The sequence below is a fragment of the Mustelus asterias genome, unplaced genomic scaffold (assembly GCF_964213995.1).
Source record: "Mustelus asterias unplaced genomic scaffold, sMusAst1.hap1.1 HAP1_SCAFFOLD_1762, whole genome shotgun sequence".
NCBI lineage: Eukaryota > Metazoa > Chordata > Chondrichthyes > Carcharhiniformes > Triakidae > Mustelus > Mustelus asterias.
The window spans coordinates 44,211-57,314 of NW_027591707.1; the positions used below are offsets into that span (position 1 = coordinate 44,211).

General features: G+C 55.3%; 1 protein-coding gene across 1 annotated transcript in view; it reads right to left on the reverse strand.

Moving 5' to 3' along the window:
- LOC144488676 (gamma-aminobutyric acid type B receptor subunit 1-like) overlaps window positions 1–12,879 on the reverse strand; it is a gene marked incomplete at its 3' end in the record, with an annotated part of 54,553 nt that extends 41,674 nt beyond the window's left edge. Inside the window, exon 1 of the mRNA XM_078206765.1 lies at window positions 12,760–12,879. Within this exon, the coding sequence (XP_078062891.1) occupies window positions 12,760–12,879 (120 nt within the window). The remainder of the gene's footprint in view (window positions 1–12,759) is intronic.
- Window positions 12,880–13,104: the final 225 nt, after the last annotated feature.

Here is a 13,104-nt window from a genome sequence, read left to right on the forward strand (position 1 = left end):
TGTCAGAGGGTCAGTACTGAGGGAGTGCCGCACTGTCAGAGGATCAGTACTGAGGGAGTGCCACACTGTCATAGGGTCAGTACTGAGAGAGTGCTGCACTGTCAGAGGGTCAGTGCTGAGGGAGTGCCGCACTGTCAGAGGGTCAGTACTGAGAGAGAGCTGCACTGTCAGAGGATCAGTACTGAGGGAGTGCCGCACTGTCAGAGGGTCAGTGCTGAGGGAGTGCTGCACTGTCAGAGGGTCAGTGCTGAGGGAGTGCCACACTGTCAGAGGGTCAGTGCTGAGGGAGTGCTGCACTGTTCGGGGGTCAGTACTGAGGGAGTGCTGCACTGTCAGAGGGTCAGTACTGAGGGAGTGCTGCACTGTTCGGGGGTCAGTACTGAGGGAGTGCTGCACTGTCAGAGGGTCAGTACTGAGGGAGTGCTGCACTGTCAGAGGGTCAGAACTGAGGGAGTGCCGCACTGTCAGAGGGTCAGTACTGAGGGAGTGCTGCACTGTCAGAGGGTCAGTACTGAGGGAGTGCTGCCCTGTCAGAGGGTCAGTGCTGAGGGAGTGCTGCACTGTCAGAGGGTCAGTACTGAGGGAGTGCTGCACTGTCAGAGGGTCAGTACTGAGGGAGTGCTGCACTGTCAGAGGGTCAGTACTGAGGGAGTACTGCACTGTCAGAGGGTCAGTACTGAGGGAGTGCCGCACTGTCAGAGGGTCAGTACTGAGAGAGTGCTGCACTGTCAGAGGGTCAGTGCTGAGAGAGTGCTGCACTGTCAGAGGGTCAGTACTGAGGGAGTGCCGCACTGTCAGAGGGTCAGTACTGAGGGAGTGCTGCACTGTCAGAGAGTCAGTACTGAGGGAGTGCTGCACTGTCAGAGGGTCAGTACTGAGGGAGTGCTGCACTGTCAGAGGGTCAGTACTGAGGGAGTGCCGCACTGTCAGAGGGTCAGTACTGAGGGAGTGCTGCACTGTCAGAGAGTCAGTACTGAGGGAGTGCTGCACTGTCAGAGGGTCAGTACTGAGGGAGTGCTGCACTGTCAGAGGGTCAGTACTGAGAGAGTGCTGCACTGTCAGAGGGTCAGTACTGAGGGAGTGCCGCACTGTCAGAGGATCAGTACTGAGGGAGTGCTGCACTGTCAGAGGGTCAGTGCTGAGGGAGTGCCGCACTGTCAGAGGGTCAGTACTAAGAGAGAGCTGCACTGTCAGAGGATCAGTACTGAGGGAGTGCCGCACTGTCAGAGGGTCAGTACGGAGAGAGTGCTGCACTGTCAGAGGGTCAGTACTGAGGGAGTGCTGCACTGTCAGAGGGTCAGTACTGAGGGAGTGCTGCACTGTCAGACGGTCAGTACTGAGGGAGTGCTGCACTGTCAGAGGGTCAGTACTGAGGGAGTGACGCACAGTCAGAGGGCCAGTACTGAGGGAGTGACGCACTGTCAGAGGGTCAGTACTGAGGGAGTGCTGCACTGTCAGAGGGTCAGAGCTGAGGGAATGCTGCACTTTTTGGGGGTCAGTACTGAGGGAGTGCCGCACTGTCAGAGGGTCAGTACTGAGGGAGTGCCGCACTGTCAGAGGGTCAGTACTGAGGGAGTGCCGCACTGTCAGAGGGTCAGTGCTGAGGGAGTGCTGCACTGTCAGAGGGTCAGTGCTGAGGGAGTGCCACACTGTCGGAGGGTCAGTGCTGAGGGAGTGCTGCACTGTCAGAGGGGCAGTGCTGAGGGAGTGCTGCACTGTTCGGGGGTCAGTACTGAGGGAGTGCTGCACTGTCAGAGGGTCAGTACTGAGGGAGTGCTGCACTGTTCGGGGGTCAGTACTGAGGGAGTGCTGCACTGTCAGAGGGTCAGTACTGAGGGAGTGCTGCACTGTCAGAGGGTCAGTACTGAGGGAGTGCTGCACTGTCAGACGGTCAGTACTGAGGGAGTACTGCACTGTCAGAGGGTCAGTACTGAGGGAGTGCCGCACTGTCAGAGGGTCAGTACTGAGAGAGTGCTGCACTGTCAGAGGGTCAGTGCTGAGAGAGTGCTGCACTGTCAGAGGGTCAGTACTGAGGGAGTGCCGCACTGTCAGAGGGTCAGTACTGAGGGAGTGCTGCACTGTCAGAGGGTCAGTACTGAGGGAGTGCTGCACTGTCAGAGGGTCAGTACTGAGGGAGTACTGCACTGTCAGAGGGTCAGTACTGAGGGAGTGCCGCACTGTCAGAGGGTCAGTACTGTGAGAGTGCTGCACTGTCAGAGGGTCAGTGCTGAGAGGGTGCTGCACTGTCAGAGGGTCAGTACTGAGGGAGTGCCGCACTGTCAGAGGGTCAGTACTGAGGGAGTGCTGCACTGTCAGAGAGGCAGTACTGAGGGAGTGCTGCACTGTCAGAGGGTCAGTACTGAGGGAGTGCTGCACTGTCAGAGGGTCAGTACTGAGGGAGTGCCGCACTGTCAGAGGGTCAGTACTGAGGGAGTGCTGCACTGTCAGAGAGTCAGTACTGAGGGAGTGCTGCACTGTCAGAGGGTCAGTACTGAGGGAGTGCTGCACTGTCAGAGGGTCAGTACTGAGAGAGTGCTGCACTGTCAGAGGGTCAGTACTGAGGGAGTGCCGCACTGTCAGAGGATCAGTACTGAGGGAGTGCTGCACTGTCAGAGGGTCAGTGCTGAGGGAGTGCCGCACTGTCAGAGGGTCAGTACTAAGAGAGAGCTGCACTGTCAGAGGATCAGTACTGAGGGAGTGCCGCACTGTCAGAAGGTCAGTACTGAGAGAGTGCTGCACTGTCAGAGGGTCAGTACTGAGGGAGTGCTGCACTGTCAGAGGGTCAGTACTGAGGGAGTGCTGCACTGTCAGACGGTCCGTACTGAGGGAGTGCTGCACTGTCAGAGGGTCAGTACTGAGGGAGTGACGCACAGTCAGAGGGCCAGTACTGAGGGAGTGACGCACTGTCAGAGGGTCAGTACTGAGGGAGTGCTGCACTGTCAGAGGGTCAGTGCTGAGGGAATGCTGCACTTTTTGGGGGTCAGTACTGAGGGAGTGCCGCACTGTCAGAGGGTCAGTACTGAGGGAGTGCCGCACTGTCAGAGGGTCAGTACTGAGGGAGTGCCGCACTGTCAGAGGGTCAGTGCTGAGGGAGTGCTGCACTGTCAGAGGGTCAGTGCTGAGGGAGTGCCACACTGTCAGAGGGTCAGTGCTGAGGGAGTGCTGCACTGTCAGAGGGGCAGTGCTGAGGGAGTGCTGCACTGTTCGGGGGTCAGTACTGAGGGAGTGCTGCACTGTCAGAGGGTCAGTACTGAGGGAGTGCTGCACTGTTCGGGGGTCAGTACTGAGGGAGTGCTGCACTGTCAGAGGGTCAGTACTGAGGGAGTGCTGCACTGTCAGAGGGTCAGTACTGAGGGAGTGCTGCACTGTCAGAGGATCAGTGCTGAGTGAGTGCTGCACTGTCAGAGGGTCAGTACTGAGGGAGTGCTGCACTGTCAGAGGGTCAGAACTGAGGGAGTGCCGCACTGTCAGAGGGTCAGTACTGAGGGAGTGCTGCACTGTCAGAGGGTCAGTGCTGAGGGAGTGCCGCACTGTCAGAGGGTCAGTACTGAGGGAGAGCTGCACTGTCAGAGGGTCAGTGCTGAGGGAGTGCCGCACTGTCAGAGGGTCAGTACTGAGGGAGAGCTGCACTGTCAGAGGGTCAGTACTGAGGGAGTGCTGCACTGTCAGAGGGTCAGTGCTGAGGGAGTGCTGCACTGTCAGAGGGTCAGTGCTGAGGGAGTGCTGCACTGTCAGAGGGTCAGTACTGAGGGAGTGCTGCACTGTCAGAGGGTCAGTGCTGAGGGAGTGCTGCACTGTCAGAGGGTCAGTGCTGAGGGAGTGCTGCACTGTCAGAGGGTCAGTACTGAGGGAGAGCTGCACTGTCAGAGGGTCAGTACTGAGGGAGTGCTGCACTGTCAGAGGGTCAGTACTGAGGGAGTGCTGCACTGTCAGAGGGTCAGTACTGAGAGAGTGCTGCACTGTCAGAGGGTCAGTGCTGAGGGAGTGCTGCACTGTCAGAGGATCAGTGCTGAGGGAGTGCTGCACTGTCAGAGGGTCAGTGCTGAGGGAGTGCTGCACTGTCAGAGGGTCAGTGCTGAGGGAGTGCTGCACTGTCAGAGGGTCAGTACTGAGGGAGTGCTGCACTGTCAGAGGGTCAGTACTGAGGGAGTGCTGCAGTGTCGGAGGGTCAGTACTGAGGGAGTGCTGCAGTGTCGGAGGTCAGTGCTGAGGGAGTGCTGCACTGTCAGAGGGTCAGTACTGAGGGAGTGCTGCACTGTCAGAGGGTCAGTACTGAGGGAGTGCTGCAGTGTCGGAGGGTCAGTACTGAGGGAGTGCTGCAGTGTCGGAGGTCAGTGCTGAGGGAGTGCTGCACTGTCAGAGGGTCAGTACTGAGGGAGTGCTGCAGTGTCGGAGGTCAGTGCTGAGGGAGTGCTGCACTGTCAGAGGGTCAGTACTGAGGGAGTGCTGCACTGTCAGAGGGTCAGTACTGAGGGAGTGCTGCAGTGTCGGAGGTCAGTGCAGAGGGAGTGCTGCACTGTCAGAGGGTCAGTGCTGAGGGAGTGCTGCACTGTCAGAGGGTCAGTGCTGAGGGAGTGCTGCACTGTCAGAGGGTCAGTACTGAGGGAGTGCTGCACTGTCAGAGGGTCAGTACTGAGGGAGTGCTGCAGTGTCGGAGGTCAGTGCTGAGGGAGTGCTGCACTGTCAGAGGGTCAGTACTGAGGGAGTGCTGCACTGTCAGAGGGTCAGTACTGAGGGAGTGCTGCACTGTCAGACGGTCCGTACTGAGGGAGTGCTGCACTGTCAGAGGGTCAGTACTGAGGGAGTGACGCACAGTCAGAGGGCCAGTACTGAGGGAGTGACGCACTGTCAGAGGGTCAGTACTGAGGGAGTGCTGCACTGTCAGAGGGTCAGTGCTGAGGGAATGCTGCACTTTTTGGGGGTCAGTACTGAGGGAGTGCCGCACTGTCAGAGGGTCAGTACTGAGGGAGTGCCGCACTGTCAGAGGGTCAGTACTGAGGGAGTGCCGCACTGTCAGAGGGTCAGTGCTGAGGGAGTGCTGCACTGTCAGAGGGTCAGTGCTGAGGGAGTGCCACACTGTCAGAGGGTCAGTGCTGAGGGAGTGCTGCACTGTCAGAGGGGCAGTGCTGAGGGAGTGCTGCACTGTTCGGGGGTCAGTACTGAGGGAGTGCTGCACTGTCAGAGGGTCAGTACTGAGGGAGTGCTGCACTGTTCGGGGGTCAGTACTGAGGGAGTGCTGCACTGTCAGAGGGTCAGTACTGAGGGAGTGCTGCACTGTCAGAGGGTCAGTACTGAGGGAGTGCTGCACTGTCAGAGGATCAGTGCTGAGTGAGTGCTGCACTGTCAGAGGGTCAGTACTGAGGGAGTGCTGCACTGTCAGAGGGTCAGAACTGAGGGAGTGCCGCACTGTCAGAGGGTCAGTACTGAGGGAGAGCTGCACTGTCAGAGGGTCAGTACTGAGGGAGAGCTGCACTGTCAGAGGGTCAGTGCTGAGGGAGTGCCGCACTGTCAGAGGGTCAGTACTGAGGGAGAGCTGCACTGTCAGAGGGTCAGTACTGAGGGAGTGCTGCACTGTCAGAGGGTCAGTGCTGAGGGAGTGCTGCACTGTCAGAGGGTCAGTGCTGAGGGAGTGCTGCACTGTCAGAGGGTCAGTACTGAGGGAGTGCTGCACTGTCAGAGGGTCAGTGCTGAGGGAGTGCTGCACTGTCAGAGGGTCAGTGCTGAGGGAGTGCTGCACTGTCAGAGGGTCAGTACTGAGGGAGAGCTGCACTGTCAGAGGGTCAGTACTGAGGGAGTGCTGCACTGTCAGAGGGTCAGTACTGAGGGAGTGCTGCACTGTCAGAGGGTCAGTACTGAGAGAGTGCTGCACTGTCAGAGGGTCAGTACTGAGGGAGTGCTGCACTGTCAGAGGGTCAGTGCTGAGGGAGTGCTGCACTGTCAGAGGGTCAGTGCTGAGGGAGTGCTGCACTGTCAGAGGGTCAGTGCTGAGGGAGTGCTGCACTGTCAGAGGGTCAGTACTGAGGGAGTGCTGCACTGTCAGAGGGTCAGTACTGAGGGAGTGCTGCAGTGTCGGAGGGTCAGTACTGAGGGAGTGCTGCACTGTCAGAGGGTCAGTACTGAGGGAGTGCTGCAGTGTCGGAGGTCAGTGCTGAGGGAGTGCTGCACTGTCAGAGGGTCAGTACTGAGGGAGTGCTGCAGTGTCGGAGGTCAGTGCTGAGGGAGTGCTGCACTGTCAGAGGGTCAGTACTGAGGGAGTGCTGCACTGTCAGAGGGTCAGTACTGAGGGAGTGCTGCAGTGTCGGAGGTCAGTGCTGAGGGAGTGCTGCACTGTCAGAGGGTCAGTGCTGAGGGAGTGCTGCACTGTCAGAGGGTCAGTGCTGAGGGAGTGCTGCACTGTCAGAGGGTCAGTACTGAGGGAGTGCTGCACTGTCAGAGGGTCAGTACTGAGGGAGTGCTGCAGTGTCGGAGGTCAGTGCTGAGGGAGTGCTGCACTGTCAGTGGGTCAGTACTGAGGGAGTGCTGCACTGTCAGAGGGTCAGTACTGAGGGAGTGCTGCAGTGTCGGAGGTCAGTGCTGAGGGAGTGCTGCACTGTCAGAGGGTCAGTGCTGAGGGAGTGCTGCACTGTCAGAGGGTCAGCACTGAGGGAGTGCTGCACTGTCAGAGGGTCAGTACTGAGGGAGTGCTGCACTGTCAGAGGGTCAGTGCTGAGGGAATGCCGCACTGTCAGAGGGTCAGTACTGAGGGAGTGCTGCACTGTCGGAGGTCAGTGCTGAGGGAGTGCCGCACTGTCGGAGGTCAGTGCTGAGGGAGTGCTGCACTGTCAGAGGGTCAGTGCTGAGGGAGTGCCGCACTGTCAGAGGGTCAGTACTGAGGGAGTGCCGCACTGTCAGAGGGTCAGTGCTGAGGGAGTGCCGCACTGTCAGAGGGTCAGTGCTGAGGGAGTGCTGCACTGTCAGAGGGTCAGTGCTGAGGGAGTGCTGCACTGTCGGAGGGTCAGTGCTGAGGGAGTGCCGCACTGTCAGAGGGTCAGTACTGAGGGAGTGCCGCACTGTCAGAGGGTCAGTGCTGAGGGAGTGCCGCACTGTCAGAGGGTCAGTGCTGAGGGAGTGCTGCACTGTCAGAGGGTCAGTGCTGAGGGAGTGCTGCACTGTCGGAGGTCAGTGCTGAGGGAGTGCTGCACTGTCAGAGGGTCAGTGCTGAGGGAGTGCCGCACTGTCAGAGGGTCAGTACTGAGGGAGTGCCGCACTGTCAGAGGGTCAGTGCTGAGGGAGTGCCGCACTGTCAGAGGGTCAGTGCTGAGGGAGTGCTGCACTGTCAGAGGGTCAGTGCTGAGGGAGTGCTGCACTGTCGGAGGGTCAGTGCTGAGGGAGTGCCGCACTGTCAGAGGGTCAGTACTGAGGGAGTGCCGCACTGTCAGAGGGTCAGTGCTGAGGGAGTGCCGCACTGTCAGAGGGTCAGTGCTGAGGGAGTGCTGCACTGTCAGAGGGTCAGTGCTGAGGGAGTGCTGCACTGTCGGAGGGTCAGTGCTGAGGGAGTGCTGCACTGTCAGAGGGTCAGTGCTGAGGGAGTGCTGCACTGTCAGAGGGTCAGTGCTGAGGGAGTGCTGCACTGTCAGAGGGTCAGTGCTGAGGGAGTGCTGCACTGTCAGAGGGTCAGTGCTGAGGGAGTGCTGCACTGTCGGAGGTGCTCCTTTTCAGGTGCACATTAAATAAAAGGCTTGATGCTATTTTGGAGACTATTTACCTGCTAAGTCGATTACTTGCGCATTTATTTCCTTGCTAATTGGGGGTCTTCCACAAACATTCACTCCCTCCAGCACCGACGCACGCTGACAGCCGTGTGGACCATCTACCAGATGCACTGCACAAAATCACCAAGGCTCCTTCGGCAGCACCTTCCAAACCCACACCACTACCATCTAGAAATACAAGGGTAGCAGATACCTGGGAACGCCACCACCAAGAGGTTCCCCTCCAAGCCACTCTCCATCCTGACTTGGAAATATATCGGCCGCTCCTTCACTGTCACTCGGTCAGAATCCTGGAGCTCCCTCCCTAACAGCACACTGGGTGTACCTACACCACAGGGACTGCAGCGGCTCAAGAAGGCGGCTCACCGCCACCTTCTCGAGGGGCAATTAGGAATGAGGATAAATGCTGGTCAGCTACTGACAGCCACATTCCTTCAGTATATAAAAATAATTGTCTGTCCCACCATCTGAGGATCAGTATAAATACATCGGGCCAGATTCCCGCCAGCGTTGTTTGCTGGCGGTGGGATTCTCTGGTTCTGCCGCTGTCAATGGGAATTCCCATTGACATCACCCCATGCCGGCGGGAATCCCGCGGGTGGGGGTGCGATCCCGGTGGGATCAGAGAATCCCGCCGGTGTGAACGGCCGGAGAATTCCAGCCAACGTGTCTCTTGTCCAAGCAGATAGAGGAAGACTACACGAACAGTTTCACTACAAGTACGCGAGTCACTGCTTTGCTGAATAATGAGGTACAGTCGGAGGCCATTTGGCCCATTGTGCCTGTGCTGGCCACTTGGAAAGAGTTGTCCAATTCGTCTCACCTCCCCTTATGCCCTCTCCCCAGAGCCCTGTACATCTATTCTTTTCATGTTCCCGACTCATTCCCTTTGAGAACTTGCTGCTGAATCCGCTGTCGTTGCTCTTTCAAACACAGTTTATAATGACTAGGTGTGTAAAAGAAAATCCTCATTTTCCCCCCTGGCTTTTTAGCCAATTGTCTTTAATCTGTGTCCTCACTTATTGATCCTTCTGCCAGTGGAGACGGCTTCTTCATGTTTACTCTATCAAAACCTCGCTATGATTATTGACCACCTCAATTAAGTCTCCATTTAAACCTTCTCTGTTCCAAGGAGAAGGGCCGCGGCCAGTCTAATTCTCTAATAGAATCCCTACAGTGCAGAAGGAGGCCATTCGGCCCATCGAGCCTGCACTGACCACAATCCCACCCAGGCCCTAACCCCACGTATTTACCCTTCTGACACTAATGGTCAATTTAGCATGGCCAATCCACCTTCCCCCCCCGCACATCTTTGGAGTGTGGGAGGAAACTGGAGCACCCGGAGGAAACCCATGCAGACATGGGGAGGACATGTAGACAGTCACCCAAGGCTGGAATTGAACCTGGGTCCCTGCCGCTGTGAGGCAGCAGTGCTAATCACTGTGCCACCGTGCCGCATCACCTGCCAAGTCACATGAATCCATTAGCCGTCTTCCCTCTCTCTCCTATTGGCTAAAGGTAGATTAAATGAATACCTGGGATGGAGCGATTGGCCTGTAAGGAAGGATTGTGAAGACCGGGCCTTTATTCACTAGAAGGGTGAGAGTGATAGAGTCAAAGAGTCAGAGAGGTTTACAGCATGGAAACAGGCCCTTCGGCCCAATTTGTCCATGCCGCCCTTTGTTTAACCACTAAGCAAGTCCCAATTGCCCGCATTTGGCCCATATCCATCTGAACCCATCGTACCCATGTAACTGTCTAAATGCTTTTTAAAAGACAAAATTGCACCCGCCTCTACTACTACCTCTGGCAGCTTGTTCCAGACACTCACCACCCTCTGTGTGAAAAAACTGCCCCTCTGGACACTTTTGCATCTCTCCCCTCTCACCTTAAACCTATGCCCCTTAGTTTTAGACACCCCTACATTTGGAAAAAGATGTTGACTATCTAACTGATCTACGCCCTTCATTATTTTAGAGACCCCTATAAGATCACCCCTAAGTCTCCTACGCTCCAGGAAAAAACATCTCAATTTATCCAGCCTTTCCTTATAACTCAAATCAATCAAGTCCTGGTAGCATCCTAGTTAACCTTTTCTGCACTCTTTCTATTTAATATCTTTTCTGTATCCTTGCTGAAGGATAAAAATTTCTTACAGGGCTGGACAGGGTAGATGCAGCCCCTGCCTGAGGGCGGTGTTTGGAATCACAGGGCACAATCTCAGAGTAAGGGTAGGCCATTTAGCACTGAGATGAGGAGGAACCATATAAAACACCGGTGAGGCCACCACTGGAGTATTGTGTGCCATTCTGGTCACCACATTACAGCAAGGACATAATTGCACTGGAGAGAGAGCAGAGGAGGTTTACAAGAATGTTGCCAGGACTAGAAAAGTGTAGCTACAAAGAGAGATTGGGTAGGTTGGGGTGATTTTCCTTGGAACAAAGACTTGATAGAGGTGTACAAACCAAGGAGGGGAAGAGATAGATTGGACAGGATAAAATTGTTACCCTCGGTGAAGAATTCTGGAACCAGGGAACATAGATTCAAGATAAGTGGCCGTAGGTGTAGAGTGGATATAGAGTCATAGAGGTTTACAGCATAGAAACAGGCCCTTCGGCCCAACTTGTCCATGCCCCTCTTTTTTTTAAAACCCCTAAACTAATCCCAATTCCCCACATTTGGCCCATATCCCTCTATACCCATCGTACCCATGTAACTGTCTAAATGCTTTTTAAAAGATAAAATTGTACCCACCTCTACTACTACCTCTGGCAGCTTGTTCCAGACACTCACCACCCTGTGTGTGAAAAAATTGCCCCTCTGGACCCTTTTGTATCTCTCCCCTCTCACCTTAAACCTATGCCCCCTAGTTTTAGACTCCCCTACCTTTGGGAAAAGATATTGACTATCTACCTTGTCTATGCCCCTCATTATTTTATAGACCTCTATAAGGGCACCCCTCGGCCTCCTACGCTCCAGAGAAAAAGGTCCCGTCTATCCAGCCTCTCCTTATAACTCAATCCATCAAGGCCCGGTAGCATCCTAGTAAATCTTTTCTGCACTCTTTCTAGTTCAATAATATCCTTTCCATAATAGGGTGACCAGAATTGCACACAATATTCCAAGTGTGGCCTTACCAATGTCTTGTACAATTTTAACAAGACGTCCCAACTCCTGTATTCAATGTTCTGACCGATGAAACCAAGCATGCCGAATGCCTTCTTCACCACTCTGTCCACCTGTGACTCCACTTTCAAGGAGCTATAAACCTGTACTCCTATATCTCTTTGTTCTGTAACTCTCCCCAACGCCCTACCATTAACTGAGTAAGTCCTGCTCTGGTTCAATCTACCAAAATGCATCACCTCGCATTTGTCTAAATTAAACTCCATCTGCCACTCGTCAGCCCACTGGCCCAATTGATCAAGATCCCGTTGCAATTGGAGATAACTTTCTTCACTGTCCACCATGCCACCAATCTTGAGGATATGAGGAAGAGCTTTCCACGTAGAGGGTGGTGGGTGTCTGGAATTCGCTGCCCACGTTGGTGGTGGAGGCAGAGACCCTAAACTCTTTACAAAGTACCTGAATCTGCACCTTAAGCTGCAGGGCTATGGGCTGGGTGCGGGATGGTTGGATTAGAAAGGGTACCTGGGTGTCCTCGGGCTGGCATGGACAAGATGGGCCAAACGGCCTCCTTCTGCGCTGTAACTTTTCTATGGTTCTCCGGGATTTCTTCCCTCGGAGGGTGGTGAATCTCTGGAATTCTCTGCCCCAGAGGGCTAGGGAGGATCAGTCATTGACTCTGCACAAGACTGAGATTTCTATGTGTTAAAAAAACAATGTTAAAAGAGGGGATACGGGGACATTGCAGGAAGGAGGAGCGAGTGCAGGCTGGAGTAGTGGATCAGAAGTGATGTCACTGAATGGTGTGGCAGGTTCGAAGGGCTGAATGGCCTGCCCCTGCTCCTATTTCTGATGTTCTTTTAAGCTTAAGTTTATTTATTAGTGTCAGAAGTAGGCTTACATTAACACTGCAATGAAGTTACTGTGAAAATCCCCTAGTTGCCACACTCCGGTGCCTGTTCGGGTACACTGAGGGAGAATTTAGCATGGTCAATGCACCCTAACCAGCACGTCTTTCAGACTGTGGGTGGAAACCGGAGCACCCGGAGGAAACTCACACAGACTCGGGGAGAACTGCACAGACAATGATCCAAGCACGGTGGCGCAGTGGTTAGCACTGCTGCCTCACAGCGCCAGGGACCCAGGCTCAATTCCGGCCTCGGTCACTATCTGTGTGGAGTTTGTACATTCTCCCCGTGTCTGCGTGGGTTTCCTCCGGGTGCTCCGGTTTCCTCTCACAGACCAAAAGATGCGCGGGTTAGGTGCACATGCCGTGCTAAATTGTCCCTTAGTGTCAGGGGGATCGTATGGGGTTACGGAGATAGGGCCTGGGTGGGATTGTGGTCGGTACAAGCTCAATGGGCTGACTGGCCTCCTTTTCTTCTGTAGGGATTCAATCTATGACAGTGACCCAAGCCAGGAATGGAACCTGGATCCCTGGAGCTGTGAGGCAGCAGCGCTAACCACTGTGCCACCATTCTACTGGTTGCGAAGGAATTTCTTTGACCTTCTGAGGAGGACGATCCCCAGAAAATTAGAATTAAGAACAAAACAGGCAGGCACATAGGTGACCAAAAAGAGGCTTGCCGGGCAAGGAAGGACCCAGGGCACTCGGCAGAGGGTTAAAAAAGGAAATGAGGCGACGCAGAAGCAGAACACGGGCAAGGAAAAGAGAAGCATCCATTAATGTCACTTGGCCAGCTCCCCCGGGTCTCGGTGATGAATGTGTTGCTTTCCCGTCATTGGCACACTCACCGGCTGAGCCTCAGCATCCGTGACAAACGCTCACACCTCGCATCTGCTCATATCCCGCATCGCCTCAGAGTTCACTGCTTGTGTATAAAGTCCTCCCTACCACCCCTTCCCCACCCCGCACTACCATGGACACGTACACAGGAGCACTGAGGTGGGCGGGGGCGGCGGTGATGGTGAGAGTTAGCTCGCCCTCTGGAGCGAGGCTTTCACTCACCGCGCTGTCAGCGTCGACTGGTCCCGTCATGTGACTGAACCAGAGCGATTCACCTCTCCCCCCTCAGCATCTAACCTCACTAATCATAGAATCTCTACAGTGCAGAAAGAGGCCATTCGACCCACTGACCCTGCACTGACCACAATCCCACGCAGGCCCTATACCTGAGGCTGGAATCGAACCCGGGTCCCTGGCGCTGTGAGGTAGCAGTGCCAACCTCTGTACCATTGTGCCACGGCACGGTGCCTCGGGATG